Genomic DNA, 17303 nt, shown 5'->3' with positions numbered 1-17303 from the left:
CCTGAAGTAGCATGGATGGCTTTGTGGCTCGGACAACAAAACAGATGTAACCCAGCAAACAAAAACATGTTTTAAGAATGTTTTGCAAACGTTCCAGTCCAGCCAGTTAAGTTATGAAAACATTCTTTCTGAATGTTCTCTGAATGAAATATCCATTATGTTCAGTGTCCATTATTGTATTTGTCTAGTTTGCAGGAAATTTGAAAAAATATTTGAGTTCATAAAAAATGATATAGAAAGAATATTCTAGAAATCGCTAGTACAATTAGTTTTACAATCAATTTTTGCAGTGTTTAATTTTTTTAAAAACACAGAAAATGTATTATATCCTTGTTACTCTGAATGAACATTCTATTAACGTTACGCACATTTATTTAGTTATTTATTTACATTTTCTGATCTGGTACAGGGTTGCAAAATGGCAATGTTTTCACCTTTTTTTGTACTAAACTTTATGTACTAAAAAAAAAAAATGTGGACAATATTCCATTGATAACAGAAGTTTATATCTAAAGAGATTTTGTGTGCATTGCTGAACATGAACAAAACTTTGAAAGAAACTTAGAACATTAGATCAAGAAGCTAACGTTCTCCGAATTTTGACTGAGTTGTGTTTTAGCTGATGCTAGACTATAGCAGAGAGTTTCAAATGCAACATTGCCCGCAGGTGACTGATAGTGGACAGCAGCTGTCTAACAGGCAGTTTTGTTCATCTGCAAGCTGGCGGTTAAAAAGAACATGTCCCTCCTAACCACATTACACCAACAAAATTACAGTACGTGTGTGTGATGTCATATACCTGTATATTTGCAGCTGTTCTCACCTTTGAAAAATGATAGTATCAGCTTCTTAGTTTTAATTCAGAAACTAATTTCTAATACATTCTAATGCAATACAACTACACTGGCCTAATAACCAGCGAATCCAATCTCTTTCAGAGATGGACGTTTGGGGAGGAGGGAGAATCTAGGATGAATGAGAGAAGGAAGGGAGGGCTGAGAGACAGGGAGAGAGATAGCAGGGGCGAGGGCAGATGGTCGGGCTGGTGTGGAGTCTTGCTTCGGTGGAAATCCCTCAGTGCTTAACCCCTCCTCCACTAGGGAGAGATGTGTCATGACAACAGTCCCCCCCCCCCCCCCCCCCATCCCTGTGGCAGATCCTCAGTGCTATCACCAATCCAGGCCCCCAGAGGAGAAGAAACAGCTCTGTCAGTCTGCTCCGCAATACTACTAACATCTGCTTTGTTTTATGCAGGTTCAGATAGATAGATAGATAGATAGATAGATAGATAGATAGATAGATAGATAGATAGATAGATAGATAGATAGATAGATAGACAGACAGACAGATAGATAGATGATAGATAGCTTGCTTAGTCGGGTGATTAAAAAAGGGATGCTAAGGATATTGACCTGAATATCAAAATAGAGCTTGTCTTTTTCTGTTAGAGCTGCTGGTGCCCTCTACGGGCTGATTGCAGTCACGATACCCACCTTATAAAGTGACAAACAGTTAGTGCATCAGTGTTTCTCAATCTTTAATCCAGATGCCTCCCATTTTCCAAGACAATATTCAAAAGCTCCCCATGTAGGCTAAGACATTTCTGGTACTCCTGCTTATATATATATATATATAATACACAACGAACCCTCCATAAGTATTAGAACAGTGAAGACAAAATTGCTTTCACTGCTGTGGAGTCAAGACATTTGCAAATATGAGAATATGCGACAAAATTACAGATTGTCACATTTTATTATTAGGTCTTTCGACACATACATGTTTTGCCAAATAAAAAGGACAGCACTTTTAGAGTTCATCCCACTATTTGATGTGGGCATAAGTATTGGAACAGTTGAATTTAAGGCAGATGTAAAAGATTAAAAGCTAATATTTAGTTGCAGATCCCTTGCATGCAATCAGAGCAGTGAGTCTGCAACCCATAGACATAACCGGACTCTTGGTCTTTGAAATGCTTTTCCCAGCCTTTAATGACGTGACATTCAGCCAAGTATGGTGACCCATACTCAGAATTTGTGCTCTGCATTTAACCCATCCAAAGTGCACACACACAGCAGTGAACACACACCCGGAGCAGCGGGCAGCCATCTATGCTGCGGCACCCGGGGAGCAGTTGGGGGTTTGGTGCCTTGCTCAAGGACACCTAAGTCATGGTATTGCCAGCCCAAGACTCAAACCCACAACCCTAGGATTAGGAGTCAAACTCTCTAACCACTAGGCCACGACTTCCCGTGTAGCCAATTGCAACTGTTGCTTGTTTGGTGGAGTTTCTGTCTTTAGTCTCCTGGTGAAATTAATCTTAAATCGGAATTTAAATCTGGAGATTGATTTGGGCAATCTAAAACTTTAGATTTCTTTGCCCAGAAAAAGTCCTTGATTAAACTGGCAGGCTGTTTTGGGTAATTGTCCTGAATCCAATATGAAGTGCTTTCTCATAAGTTTGGTGGCATGTTCTTGAAAATTGGTAGCCAAGATATTTTGTACCCTTCTAAATTCATTCTGCTACTGCCATCATACATTAAGTTATCATTAAAATGAAGAGGTCCTGTTCTAAAGACAGCCATGATACCACCTCCACCAAGCTTTACAGATGAGGTTGTATGCTTAGGATCATTTGCAGTTCCCTTTTTACTCCACACTTTTGCTTTCCAATGACTTAGATAAAGGTTAATCTTTGTCTCATCGGTCCATCAACTTAGTTTCAAAACTACTGGCTCACATTTGTGAAGAATCTTGCCTTTCTGTTTTTGGTGCTGATCAGAGGTTTGCATCCTGCTGTGTAGCTTCTGTAATTCTGTGTCAAATTCTCCTGCGAACTGTAGATTGACAGAGCATCACCCAGCTTTCGGTTGTTGGTAATTTTACAGACATGTATTTTAGGGTTTATTTTCACAGCTTTTTATGATTTGTCTCTCACCGATCAGGGGTGCGTTTCCCAAAACCATGGTTGCTAACTAGGTTAGCAACTTTGTTGGTTGCAATGCAATTTCCCATTGCCAACCAACTAAGTTGCTAACAGGTTAGCAACTATGGTTTTGGGAAATGCACCCCAGGTCATCGTTGGTTGCTGATGTCGCTGGTAGTTTCCAACCTCTTGATTTCTCCATGCCCTTTGTTTTTCCTATAGTTCTAATTGACTTCCTCTTTTCTTTAAGCATCCAAATTACTTGCTTTTCTTTCAGAGTCGGCTTCCGCGTCTTCATCTTGGTTTGTGTGTATCATCATCAAATGCAGGAGTTAGAATGCAGAAGCAATAGATATAACTGATAAGACACATTTCCTGAAGAATTAATGCAACAGGACACAGCTGAACACTTAGAAAGAGCTCTGAGGACACTGTTCCAATACTTATGCTCATCAGATAGGGAGATGAAACTCTAAAAGTGCTGATCTTCTTAGCTGGTAAAACATCTTTGTGTTGAATCACCAAATAATAAATTGTGACATTCTGTAGTTTTGTCTCATCATATGCCTTAGTTTTAATCATATTTACAAATTTCTTGACTCCAAAGCAAACAGAACAATTTTGTCTTTACTTTACTCCAATACTTATGGAGTAATATGTATGTATGTATGTCTACAAGTTAATGCATTTACAAATAACAATTTCAACCTGATAAAATATTTAATAAAATATTAATTTAGACATAACTAGACATAAATAACATGATACCTTTAAAATTCACTCGTTCAATCAGGTTTTCCAAGACTGTGGGAACCCTCATTCTTAACAACAACAACAAAAAAAAGGAAAAAAATAAAAGAAGAAGAATATATAGTTGTTGAGGAATTAATTGATGAATAACAATACCTTACATCTTGATTTTTGCCTTATATGAAAGCCCTACTTGTCTTAACACTTTAGCGTATTTAAAATGATATTGAGCCCCCTTGGAATTCTGCTGAGGCCTACCTATTTTTTAATGTAAATATTCCCCTAAACTGCTGGGAATCTTGGGCAAACAAACTAACTAACTAATGGATATTTGTGGCTAAGATAGTAGAGAGTAAAAAAAAAATTAAGTCCAAGTCCAATATCAAGTAAATGTACCGTGCTCCATAAATAAAGAGGACCAATGCAAAATTTTTTTTAAATGTGCGCTTCATTATTACACCAAAGGAGGGCAGTGTTTCACGGTTTATAGTAATATGATCAAACACCTGTTGCCATGCGCTACAGAATAATGGATTTATGTGAGCATTCATGTGTTACAGGGATGTAGATATTCCAAAAACAGATCAAACATTTTTTCTTCAAAGCAACTAGTGACACAACCTCCTCTTTTACCGTTGTTTTACTCTTTATTTGGACTTCGAGGAAAATGTGTTGGGATCATGTTCAAAGAATTCTCCGTGACAGGTCCTGAGGTGTATAAAGAAAAGTGCATTTGTGAACCCTCCAGATCTCAAGAGCGTGTTTGAAGTCATGAAATATGTTATTTTGAATTTAAAGAAATAGTTACATGATCTTACCAGCGCTGTAGACAGTGATCGATATCGACTGTTCTGATGTTTTTATTAAAGTTATGGATCATTCCTTTAAAGCTGATTGGTAATTTTATGATAAGACATGCTGCGTAGCACTTTTCTTGTAGAAAGTCTGGATTGTGTGTCGGTGAGAAATATATATATATATATATATTTTTTTTTTTTGCTGAAGTGTGAATTCCCAACATCATCATCATTATTATTATTATTATTATTATTTTCAGTGCAGTATGGATATTCTCAGCTGACTAATTTATTGGTATCAAAACATTCTAAAACAGAGAGATTTAAAAGTGAAAGTGCACCCAAAAATTCTGTCATTAATTACTCTCATTCATGTCATTCCAAATCCATGAGACCTTTGTTCATCTTGTTACACAAATAACATATTTTTGATGAAATCCCATCCCAAAGATCTCTGACCCTCCATAGACAGCAAGGGCACTACCACAGTCAATGCACAGAAACGTAGTAAAGACATCGTTAAAATAGTCCATGTGACATCCTAGATTCAACCATTATGTTATGAAGCTACGAGAATACTTTTTGTGCACAAAGAGAACAAAAATATCAACTTTATTCAATTATTTTTATAACACAACGCATTTGCATGCATTCCTCTGTATGTAAACAAGGCGCAGCACAGGCATGTTCTACGCAGCACCACATGATAATGACAGCAGACTACTCGAAGGACAAGTAATTAATGACAGAATTTTTGATTTTGGGTGAACTGTCCCTTTAAAGTTGGAATACACTACACCAATGTGAACAGATTAACAAAAAAACTGGGCATCATACACTAACCGACTTTGTAATAGTGACAGAGGATAAACTGGTCATCATACAGTAAACGACTGAGGATCACACATTACCAGACTTTCAAGTTATTCCTATTTCAACAATCTCTCGTAGAAATATGTGCCTTGTTGCTAAGAGATGCTTGACAATGAAAACAATATGTATTCTTAAAATTGACTCAAAATATCAAACATGTTATCCTCCAACTTGGTGAAATCATATTCTGAAGCTAAATAATCAGAGTCTGTTACCATCATACACTATGCGATTTTCTATGAAATGTGTCAGCTCCAATCTTCAGAGTGCTTCTGATTTTTTGGCAGCTATTGCTCCAGACTGTAAATCGGGCAAAGTAATCGGGGAAAAATCATGCAGTGTATTCCAGCATTTAGCACAATGTTCCTTGCAATGTCCTTTCAAATTAATTTTAAACAACATACAGTAACATTCTTATTTTGGAACATTCCAAGAACAAGAGAATGTTTCCTTAATGTTATTAGAACATTAATATAAAGATAGCAATGTGCATTATTAGCAATATCTTTATATCAAATAATATTAGTAGTATTCTTGGCCAGTCCAGGTTTATTTTTAAGGCTAATATGTACACTCTGAAACTAAAGGCATTTTCAGTGAGTTTTCAAAAGGCCTATTTTAAAAGAAATCACCAAGTATCTGTCCATCTCATTCACAATTGACTAGGTCGAGCACACGAAAAGGTCATGGCAATTTCTCTGCTAACATTTAGGCTACTTCAGAGAGAATCCTGAGAATCTCCGAAATCAACAATTTTCTTTCTCTCCTCTTATTATTTCAGTGTTTTAAGTTTAACACAAACATTTTACTGTCTTTAAAGAAAAAGCCAAGTAATTTTTTACTATTGGTTAGACATAAAAGAAACCAAATTTGATCCAGAATCGTAAAATGATCTGTTTTTGTGTCATGTTATAGCTATTTTAATTGTTGTGTGTGTGTGACTCCTCATTTTTACAGAAATCTATGCAGATGAACACTATGCATTGACAAACTAGATAAATATTTTATCGTTATCTGGTGTGTGGACTAAAAATCAGAGGTGGGTAGAGTACCCAAAAACTGTACTCAAGTAAAAGTAAAAGTACTTCTAGAAATATTTACTCAAGTAAAAGTAAAAGTACTAGTCTTGAATAGTTACTTGAGTAAGAGTAAAAGAGTATCGGATAAAAAATCTACTCAAGTAGTTAGTTACTAGTTACTTTGGGTCATATATACTGAGCCTATTTTTATTTAGATATATAGATAAAATGTATGTCATGTATGTGTGCGTGTATAAATGTATATATTTCATCAGCCTTTACTCCAATTTATGTAATTTATTATAAAACCCTGTCTGTTTACTTAAGTAACAGATATAGGTGTCATGCCATAACATATTTTTAATACGACTGACTTTATGTTAAATGTGAATTTAACATTGAAAGTTAATGTGATATAAATATTGCTACTAATCTTTCATTGTTCAGAAAGAGAGCAAATAACATTTACATTATTAAAGATAATTTTCACTGACAGTCTAGATTTCAATCACTCTCAGAAACTCCCATTAAAATCACTGAAACTGTTAACACTGTGAAATCAATATCTTAATTAAAGATTCGTACACACATCTGCACTTTGTTGTTTCTGACGAGAGAATTCGCCAGAAAGAGGTATTCAGTCAGTGAGCGAGTGAAGGAAGCACCGGCATTTTAGCGATGACTCATCTGAACGCCTCTGATTGGCCAATGCTTTAATAAGCTCAAAAGAATCATGTGTGATTGGTTATAATGCGCAGTGCTGTATAAACGCATCTATCTCTGGCTAAGCGCCAGCAAGCGATCACAGATCTGAATTTAGCTGCTGATGATATGACTTGCTGAACGTACTCGCACCGGTGTGATTGTATTAAAATTAATAAAATCTTAATCGGCTATTTTTTGTCTTTTGGAAGCTGCATTCAACTTGACTCCCCTCTGTTATAAGCCACACGCGTACAACAAACTAATGTCACAGTGGTATCGTGTACTGTAATCGAATGTAGCCCAAGTTATTACCTGTTAAACAGTAGACAGCACACGCGGTGTTCATCTAATAAGGATCTCCATCGCTAGCAAACAATAACTTTTGCAGATTTCAATTCAGTGCAGTTCCAGCCACGTTTTCAACGCTCTTTCTGTTCTTAAACGTTACAACTCCGAGTGAACCACTTCAGACGCTCAGCGCGTGCGGCAGGGAACTGAACGACTCATTCAAACTGATTCATGAACCAATTCACTCGTTTGCCAATTGGTTTGATCAAGCCTTTGAACAGAATTGACTCAAAAGAATGAATCATTCGCGAATGGGCATCGCTCATTGCCCAGAGAAAAGTAGACGGCGCGTTTGGAATAAACTGAAGCATTTATAACATTTATTGCATTAAGATAAAGTAACGAGAGGAGCGTCGCCCACAGTAACGAAGTAAAAGTACAGATTTTTCCCCAAAAATCTACTCAAGTAAGAGTATAAAGTACCCATCTTTAAATATAGCTACTCCGAAAAGTATTAGTTACCCAAAAAAATTACTCAAGTAAATGTAACGAAGTAAATGTAACTCGTTACTACCCACCTCTGCTAAAAATGAATAGACAAAAATGCATTTCCAACTGTCCAATCCAAATACAGGTAAATAGATAAATAACTAAAATCAAAATGCACAAACACATTTAGTAAGATTTTTGATAACCTCAAGAGATGAACAGATGCACAATCAAACACAGACTACATACATTTCCGATTCTTTATTTTTTTTGTTACTTTATAAATAAAGGGATGGTTAAAGATATTACATCAGAACACCTGGCCACTTCAGAATATCTGTGCATTATATAAATTTAGCACCATTTTGGAGACAAATCCAGCGCTGACAGGGAGAATATGTGACCTAATGTTTATTCAGCAATATTTCAGAAACAGTACATACAGGAAGAGTCTATGAGACATGAAACGATGAACATTATTAAGACACTAGAGAAACATCACAGAGAGAAAAAAAACATAAAAATAAATCAGCTGAATAAACTCCACCGTACTCTTTCAGAATTCCTCAATTATCATTTCTCACATTATCCCTCGTACACTTTCAGGTTTCTTTCCTTTTCCTCGCCGGTTCCATACCCTTTATGCTCCCACTGACTGTTCGTCTTAGATTTCTGCATGTCTGTTATTTAAATATTAATCCTACCCCTGGTAATTACATGAGACCTTTCTAAAATAACATCAAAATTGCAGACATAATGACGCAGACAACATTTACCGGCTGTTTTAACACAAAAACTGCAGTGCAACATCTGAGGGCATACAATCCAAGCGTCAGATATGCTTAGAATCTATTCCCTAGTCCACAAAATCATGTTTTAGTCTTTGATTAACAACTTTTAAGGCATGTTTCTAATTAAAGAGCTAAATAATTACTCAAATAAATCAAATTGAATATTAGATATTAAATGTTAACTGGTCGTCTTTTTTTTTTTAATTGCTCAAAACACAATCCTATATAGAATCCTATATACATAGTTCTTGGTACAAAGGAAATAACCAATATATAACACAACACAAAGACCACAATTAATGTAAACATCCACAAATACACTGAGGCTGAACATTGATCTCAAACATGGAGAGGCTTCTTCACTATAGCACAATGACTAATGTCAGGCATCAAATGCTGGATGGCACACAAGCAACCCATTGTGTAAGATACATCTGAGGTAAATTCAGAATTATACAGTGATGGTTCTCGATGCCAGTTATATCTTACTTTTATGTTTATTGGTTCAAACAGAGAAATACTCTGTCTAGTTTGCTCAATGAAGACTAATAATCAAACCTTTTGGTTAATCTGCATTTCTGAGGGATGATGATCCTGTTAAACATTTTTGAACTGAATTTTGGAGGGAGACTTCCAATATAGAAACTATTGCATCTCCTGACCATTGAAAACTATTGCAGCAGTTTTGCACACATACAGTCAACACGTGCTTATAAAACCCTGAAGGCATGTAACAACAGATACTTGGATTGTATCTCTATCTAGGAAGCGAAGATGGCCAATGTTAGTCTGTTAAACTCGCTGCGACTTGTGAATCTATAGGGCAGAGATCCTCCCTCTCAAGCTTTTGCTTTTCATCCGTTTCACCCTCTTCCATCTTTGCGTTTTTCTGGGCGGAGATGGGCTCAGAAGATGGTGCTCCAGCGTTTGGGTGGAGAGCGAGATCGGCTTTCTCCCTGAGATCGGAGAGAAAACCAGTATGGTCATCAACGTGCCAATTCCGTAACCTTCTCAACATTGGTGCTTGATTAAGCAAGGTCAAAATCAATGTTAGTTCTGAAACACATTACAAAAGAATTACTGCTGCAGCTTGCACAGAAATAGCACAGAGAATCAGCAGAATGGGTGAAGGACCTTAATGTTCAATGTCAAATCTCGAGAATTTAATAACAAAAATGGCAATGTTGAGTCATCCATATTGTAAGAGCGTTATCAGCCATTGCAAGCTATGCTACATTTCCAAAAGAGTGATCTGAGCACTCAGCGTTCTAGCTCTACAGCACAATGGATGTGGAAAGCCAGACTGATTTGATTGTGTTCTCTGTGTCCTCTGTTCAGGAGAGATTGTCGTGTGAAAAGTGCAGAAGAGAAGGGAGAAAACAAAATTAGGCAAAAGGGCAGATGAGGTAGATGATCTGAGCTAAATGTGAACATTAATGTCATTCAGCTTAAACGTCACATTGAAAAGCTAAAAACAGTACCTGTTTAAAAATTATATGGACCAGATACTTGCAAAAATGTACATATATAAATATACTACCATTTAGTTGTTTGGGGTCAGTAAGTTTTTTTTAATATTTGTATTTAGCCTTTAAGGATGCCTTAAATGTTCAAAAGTGACATTTATAAACACAAACGTTTCCTATTTTAAATAAATGCTAATAATAATAATAATTGTCATCACAGGCAAAAAATACATGTTTAAAATATTAAAATAGAAAATGGTTATTTTAAATTGTAACATTTCACAATATTATTGCTTTTATGGTATTTTTGATCGAATGATACTAGGTGAGCAACTTTTGAATGGTAGTTTATTTATCAAAATACATACAAGCATTTCATTACAAACCTGTAAAGCTATTTTTATCAGTGACCTATTTTGTTACTTACATTGTTTTCATATAATGAAAAACGAATGGTGACAATGGCTATCAAGCAAATTATTATTATTTTTTTTTTTTGATCCTCATATTATCTTTTCTTGTCTTGGTCCCCATCCTCTTTTATTGTTTGGAAAAAAGCACCTTAAGACATGATAATTAACATCCTTGCTTTCCATGGATGAAAGAAACCCGTACGGGTTTGGGAATCAGTAAATGGTAGCAGAATTTTCACTGCAAAGTGAACGATTCTTTTTAGAAGCAGGTGATGTTTCCTTAATCCTCTGAAAATCAAATCTTATTAGCAATCAGTGAGAATCAACATGAAGAGATTTGAATACTTTATGCCCTGCACCTGGCAAAAGTTCAAAATGCTTATGTTACAATGAAACTCTCAATGTCTGACTGAACATAAGCAAGGTTAGGGCGCATAGAAGACTCAACTTTGACTGTAAAATTGAAACCGATGCCTTCTTTATAACCTAAATAAATATTGATTTTGAAAAGCTTAACTGAATAAAAGAGCTTCAGTGACTGCTGAAAGACTGCACAGCCCTCACTGACAGGATAGTTGTCATTACTTTAGAGAGAGATAGATATTATTGGACTTGCATACAGAAGGTGACTCTGGGTCAGAAACAGAAGCAGTCAATAGTCTTATCAAGGACATTCTCATTCACTTTCACATGCCTCTTCAAGCACATAAAGTGAGCTCTGGATGGTTTCAAAGCAATAATCTATGCAACATCCCACTATCGAACATTTTTAATAGCCTTAATTACATCTCGATGTTGAAATAGCTTTCTTTGTAAGCATTTACATAAAGGTGCATCAATCAACTGTAATTGCGTCTAAATGAGAATAACCTTTTTTAAAAAGCCCAAAAAAAAAGAAAAAAAGAGAAAGATCTTAAATATGTATGATATTCTTTTGAGAGAGTCTTTTTCTGCTGTTTTAGGCTCACCAGGTTGAAGATTCTGGAGAGTGTATTCTGTTCCCTTCTGCGTCTGTGAGGCGATCTAATGCTCTCCGAGCCTCGTGCTGACGGGGATGCCTAAAACATACAGTTTATGAACACAGAGAGGATACCAGCCCACCGCTGTTTAATGATAAACTATTTTATTTGTGATATTATATCAAATTTATTATAAATTGGCGTTTAAAATGTTGCAGTATAGATTCTGTGCTATATGTTTTGATTGGTGATGCATAAGTGCATCTCTGCACTGACATCTATGAATAAAGAGTGCAAAAGGAGGCTGTAGCACAGAGAATGTTACATGTTTGCCACATATCAAGTATTATAGGAGAGGGTTATTTAGAGATGACAAGAGTGCAGCATAGGAGGACAATCATAACATGGGTTATTTACACAACGGCTCGACCATAGAAAGCACAAAACAGTTTTGCCAGCCAAAGAAGAATACCTTTTTTTGTGTGTGTGTGTGTGTGTGTGTGTCAGTTATTAATGTCCAAATACATCTAATGCTGCATGCCAGCTTTTTGCATGCCTTTATGTATTGGAGCCTGTGGAGTTAAACAACATGTGACAGAACCACAGGGGGCGCTGGTGAGTCAGTGAATCAAGACCTGGGGAGGGAGTAGATTGGTTGGAATATGGGTTTATGGGGGGGGGGGGGGTGAACAGTTCCAAGACCCCTAGAGAGAAAGCTGCTTTACCGGCTGTGACTCAGAAAAAGCCTTGCTGTCTCAAAGTCATCAAGAAGCAGAGAGTCGCTCTGGTTCAGGAAAAATCCCATCAGAGAAGAAAGAGCGCAAAAATCAAGGCAAAAAATATACAGTAGAAAGAAAGAAAGAACTGAAAAACAAGCAAAAAACATGAAAATTCTTGTAATGTTCTAATCATTTCAGTGCTTAAGATCACTCTTCCATGTACTATAGCACAGCTAAAAGCTGTGTAAATTCATAATCAAATGAAACATTAGAGTGAAATTACAACAGATTTCTTACGTAATGCCTATTTCATGCATTTTTGCATTACAAAATGTGTTTTGCATATTTAATCTTATGAGATTGTGAGTTAAAAGTGCAATAATTATATTCAAAGCATTAAATGTGGCCAAATTGAAACCACAATGCAATAATGCTTATTAACTCCACTAAAAATGGCATGGGCCTAAATTTCATAGCCCTCCATACAACTAAAAATGTGATCAATCTGGAGATTTGGATAATGGATCGTAAAATAGACCCATTCTCATGAAGCACAGCCAAAAGTTCAGCAGCTGTAATTAGAGCGATGCATTGGTTAATTCACAAAGAAGAGAACAAACGATTAAGAAACGTGACAGATCTATTAGAAACAAGACATAGGACAGGGAAAAGTCCTGCAATCATCCAATCAGATCGTTTATGAGAGTGTCTGTGAATGCAAACGTGAATCACATCAAAGATGAATGACATACCAGGCCCAAAAGTTCTCTCCACTGCAAATGAAACAAAAAAGAATGTAGAATAATTAACTTTCTTCTTAGATGGAAGTACAATTTCATTGCTGGATACAAGAGTGCATAGAAAATGGTTATGGTTCAAATCTATTCTATCTGCTAGGAAACAGCTGTAATATTAATTTAGGAGGGTGGTTGTAACCCCATGCTTAATAGTAATCAGGTAGCAATGCCCTAATAGAGTGTTAAAAATGTCACATTCTTGCTCTGTCACCATTTATATCCTGAATGAAGCACTTTTTCAGCAGAATATCGCAGCAAATTGTCCTGAAATAACTTAAAATGCATATATCAGGAGCAATTTAAATGATGGGATTAGATGCATGCCAGTAGAAAAATAGGATTTTAGACTTACCCTCGACTTGGGACGAGGAGAGGACACCTTTGAGGAAACAGATTAAAAAACTTTTAGTCAAAGAACATTTTAAGAATTCAAAAAGCAGAGCCACAGCTTTTAATTTAGAGGCCTGAGTATTATAACAAGACATTTTGTTATCCCGCATAATACAAACAAGATAAGCAATCCTTGAACAAAGACTTTTACATTTTAAAGATGTTTACAGGGGTCGGTCGTTAGGCTTCCTTGCAATTCAGATGAATAATGAAGGCAGAGACTGTATCTTTTTAATGAACAAGCCTAAGAAACAACTATGCAATTAGTGTTTCCCAGAAAAACATATTTTATTCAGGACATGTGTAATGGGGAAACTTTAACACTATACACTTTAACACTATTCACTATCTAGTTTCCACAGATTTTGTGTTTTAAAGGGAGGGGGGGTTGGGTGGGCATGGTTTGGTTTGAGGTCATGCCATCTAAAAGTGGATTTTGCCACATTTACACATCACATCTTACATCACGAAATAAAAAAAGTGAAGGTGATGTTAAAGGAGAACGATCGACTTCTCTGTCACGTACAAGAGTACATTCTCAAATTTTCATCTGAAACAGTGACTTTCAAAGAGTGACTCATTCTTTACTACATAGCAGAGAATCTAACACTAGTGACATAAGTGTGTGTAATGTTGTCTGTCTCACAGAAAAACAAGCCTGAACTATTGTAGCAAAGAAAACATGGGCTGCATGTTGAACATGACGAAAAACTTGGCCTGTGGACAAATGACCAGACACAATGTGGCATGTCTAAGACCAAAGCTTGCCTTATGTTTCAATTGTCACAGTGAAGTTTGGTTTAAAAAAAGCAAGCTTAAGCTCTTCTGATATATTTGACCTGATACTATAGATTGATTGAGGTCATGTTTTCCTGCTGCTCTGTGCATTGAGAGCGATAACAAACTCTTTGGATCAGTGGGAGCTAAAGATGAGGACAAAGGGAAGTGTGAAAATGTCTTCGATTTCTTTTCTGGGGTTGCAGTTGTTGGTTTCACATCACTCTTTGAAGTCTGAGACATGTAAAAATCCATGCCAGCACACTTGGATACTTACAAAGCTCCTGAAGAAATGCACCACAGGGTTGACGTCTCCACGACGACGGGTTGACGAGTGGTGGGGTCTCTGTGGAGAGGAGGATAGATGACCACGAAATGAGCCCTTCAAATAAATGAAAGAGAAACGTCTAGAGTCAAGTTGCAACATACATTAGCATGACTGCCTCTCAGACTGGAAATCCAATCATGAAAGATTCACAATTTAACTACAATGCCACTTGATTTAGATTTTTGTGGCAAAATTTAACCACAAATGAACCAAAGAGGTAAGAATGGGAAAAAATATTATGCTTATCTAAATTTACCTTTGCACCTAAATTGACATGCTTTGAAGCAGGAGTGTGAATAGATGAAGTGCTGCCTAGAGGTTTTAACTGAATCACACTTTACCAGCAGAACAGCAAACTCCTATAATGATATCACTTGCACTGCAAACAGCTGTACCCAAAGCTAATGCTGTGAGAATTCATTGGTTTTAACATTTGTGCTATTACGCCATGGCACGATTGAAAAAAAAATCAAATACAAATCTCATAAAAATAAGCTGCTAAAGCAGACTGAACAGGCTTTGAACATTGAGCTTTGAAGGAACATTATTTCGAATCAGCAAATTAGCTATTTGTTCAATATCAGCAGGATTTAAGACCAAATTCTTTGTTTAATGGCTGCATGGAATGAAATTTGGGGAAGCTTTTGCTTATCTGGTAACAAGACTGGAAAATATTTCTAATTTCGCTGACATACATATTAACTGTTTTAAATGTTGTTTAAAAACGGTAAATTATTTTTACAGTATTTATGAAGAACCTCAAATACTAGGGTTTAAATTGTTAGCCATCATGTGTATCAACCAAAACTGAGAAAAATGTAAAAAAAAAATTATGCAGTTGTAAATTGAGACTATCAGACTATGACAACAGGCGGCCCATTCACAGTGCAAATTTAGATTGAATTTATGTCTTTGTGAGTCTGTAAACCACATCCAAATGAATCTAAAACAAAAGAAATCCCAAAACTAAACTACACTGAAATTCAGTCTAATTATTTCCCCAAGAAAGTTTGTGCAAGAAGTTGTCATTGACCATGCAAATGTTTGGAAAAAAAAAGTGACCCACCTTTCCCTTTCTCTTTTTGTCTCCTCCGAAGAACCTGCTGATCTGATCCAGGACACCAGGGGACCTCTTCTTCCTGCCCAGCCCGAAGGGACTTTGTCCAGAGGTGCTTGCAGTGGCCATTCTAAGTGTTGTTCTGTTTGGTGGTCTACAGTCTGTACGGCCCACGAATGCCCTTCTCCAATCAATCCAAAGTCCGCTCTGGGGACACTCTGCAAACCTTCTCGATAGTCTTCGGCGCTTCTAAGGAAGAAGGGCTGGCCTTTGAAGGTGTCGTCCCCTCCATTGCATGGCATCACGGGAGATGAGGTGGGTCTGTAATAGCGTCAGTGAATCTGGGCTGGTGCCAGGCATTCTTTCGAGCCCTTGTGCGCCCGCGGAGGGTGTCACTACCCTGCTCTCTGATTAAAGGAGATGCTATTGTTCTAGTCCACATCTGCCTAGACTTAGGCCGAGCACAACAAGGCCTATCTATGAGAAAGAAGCAGAGTGCTGTGAAGAATGGCTTCAGCACAATCAAACCATTGTTGTGATGACTCATGTTCATTATACAAATAGTTTACATTGAGAAATTACATATGGTATATTGCAACGTGAGGGGTTTGGAATTGTTAGCTTCAGACATGTGTTGCCATGTGCTTTACCATATGAATGAAACGTCTTCAGAAGTTTAAACAACACAGACACACCCTGATGATGTCATGCGACAGCTGAGGAGGCACGCCTTCTATTATTTCATTGATACATTTTATTTCAAAGTGCTGTGAGATAGTTCTTGGATTGATATCTTGTAAGTAAGTCTTGCGATTTGTATCCCGGATAAACAGTGCAATCTGCACTCGCCTGCTTGCTCTGTTCCCTTTCCATCTTGAAATATCCACAAATTAATTCATTTTCAATGACTTCGCAATTCATTAACCAACCGCTGTGTGTGATACTCAGCATGGTGCCCACAGTGCTTTTCAGAGAAACGTTATGAACACACGGACAAATCCGTGTGCTGCTAAAAATACTGTTGGCTTTAGCATGCTGTTTTTCCTGCATTTTTAAAACAATCGGCAGTTGTTTGTGCTGCGAGTTTGGCCAAAGAACAAAGGCCACTGTGTTTCATAGTAAAATATGCAGTTTTTATTATTTACTCATTCATTTTGAAAAATGTATTCTCTTTTTGTTGTTGTTCTATCTGTTGCCAAAAAATCTAAAATTCTAATCATATAAAGGAAGGCTTTTCCTTCGCTACCACCCAGATGTGAGGCTGCAATTTCCCTTGTCCTCAAGATGTTTTCCACAAGGTCATTAGTAGAGGAAATTCAGTCAAGCTAGAGATCCAGCAATACTACTGAGCAAATAGGCATAAGCTAAAATAACGAGGCATATATGAAAAAGCACAGGATGTATATTCAACTAATCTAGCCTGGCCTCTCAGTCTCAATTTATAGCAAACCCTGAGTCTCTATAAATGGAGCTAGAAGCTTGCGTTTGTTCACTGTGGTCAGTCCACAGAAGCTCATCTGTTGGCTGAAGGGCTGGCTATCTACACACCTCCCACTGCTCTTTAAGAGATCCGTGCAGGAATGCAGAGAGTGGGCAGGTTGCACTGCAAGTGGCCTTGTGTTGAAGACAAGAGGCTTTGTTGCCCAGAAAGGGGTGGAAGACACACAGGGACAAACAATACAATTCTTGAAGTGATCTTGTGGGACACAAACATGGGAGAGAGCCCAAAACAACGAGAAGTATGCGGATCACGACGAAG

At 37.0% G+C, this 17303-nt stretch overlaps 1 protein-coding gene across 1 annotated transcript; it reads right to left on the bottom strand.

The window, feature by feature from the left end:
* Window positions 1-8093: 8093 nt before the first annotated feature.
* On the bottom strand, window positions 8094-15831 carry mbpa (myelin basic protein a). Its single transcript, XM_059556063.1, has 6 exons — window positions 15554-15831; window positions 14437-14541; window positions 13345-13371; window positions 12948-12968; window positions 11486-11575; window positions 8094-9594 (listed from the first exon to the last, which is right to left on the bottom strand). The coding sequence occupies exons 1-6, from the start codon at window positions 15671-15673 to the stop codon at window positions 9544-9546; spliced, it is 414 nt and encodes a 137-aa protein (XP_059412046.1). The 5' UTR covers window positions 15674-15831; the 3' UTR covers window positions 8094-9543.
* Between the last annotated feature and the right edge of the window lie 1472 nt (window positions 15832-17303).

Source organism: Carassius carassius, chromosome 8, assembly GCF_963082965.1.
Source record: "Carassius carassius chromosome 8, fCarCar2.1, whole genome shotgun sequence".
NCBI classification, from domain to species: Eukaryota; Metazoa; Chordata; class Actinopteri; order Cypriniformes; family Cyprinidae; genus Carassius; species Carassius carassius.
The sequence above is the reverse complement of the archived record's forward strand: the minus strand, read 5'-3'. Positions and strand labels throughout refer to the sequence as shown.

Excerpts from the sequence above, each read along its gene's own strand:
- mbpa (XM_059556063.1), bottom strand. The coding sequence starts at position 15,673 with ATGGCCACTGCAAGCACCTCTGGACAAAGTCCCTTCGGGCTGGGCAGG. Across the intron at positions 13,372-14,436 it reads TGCATTTCTTCAGGAGCTTT|GTGTCCTCTCCTCGTCCCAA; the intron begins GTAAGTATCCAA and ends GTTTCCTCAAAG. Across the intron at positions 11,576-12,947 it reads GGAGAGAACTTTTGGGCCTG|GCATCCCCGTCAGCACGAGG; the intron begins GTATGTCATTCA and ends TGTATGTTTTAG.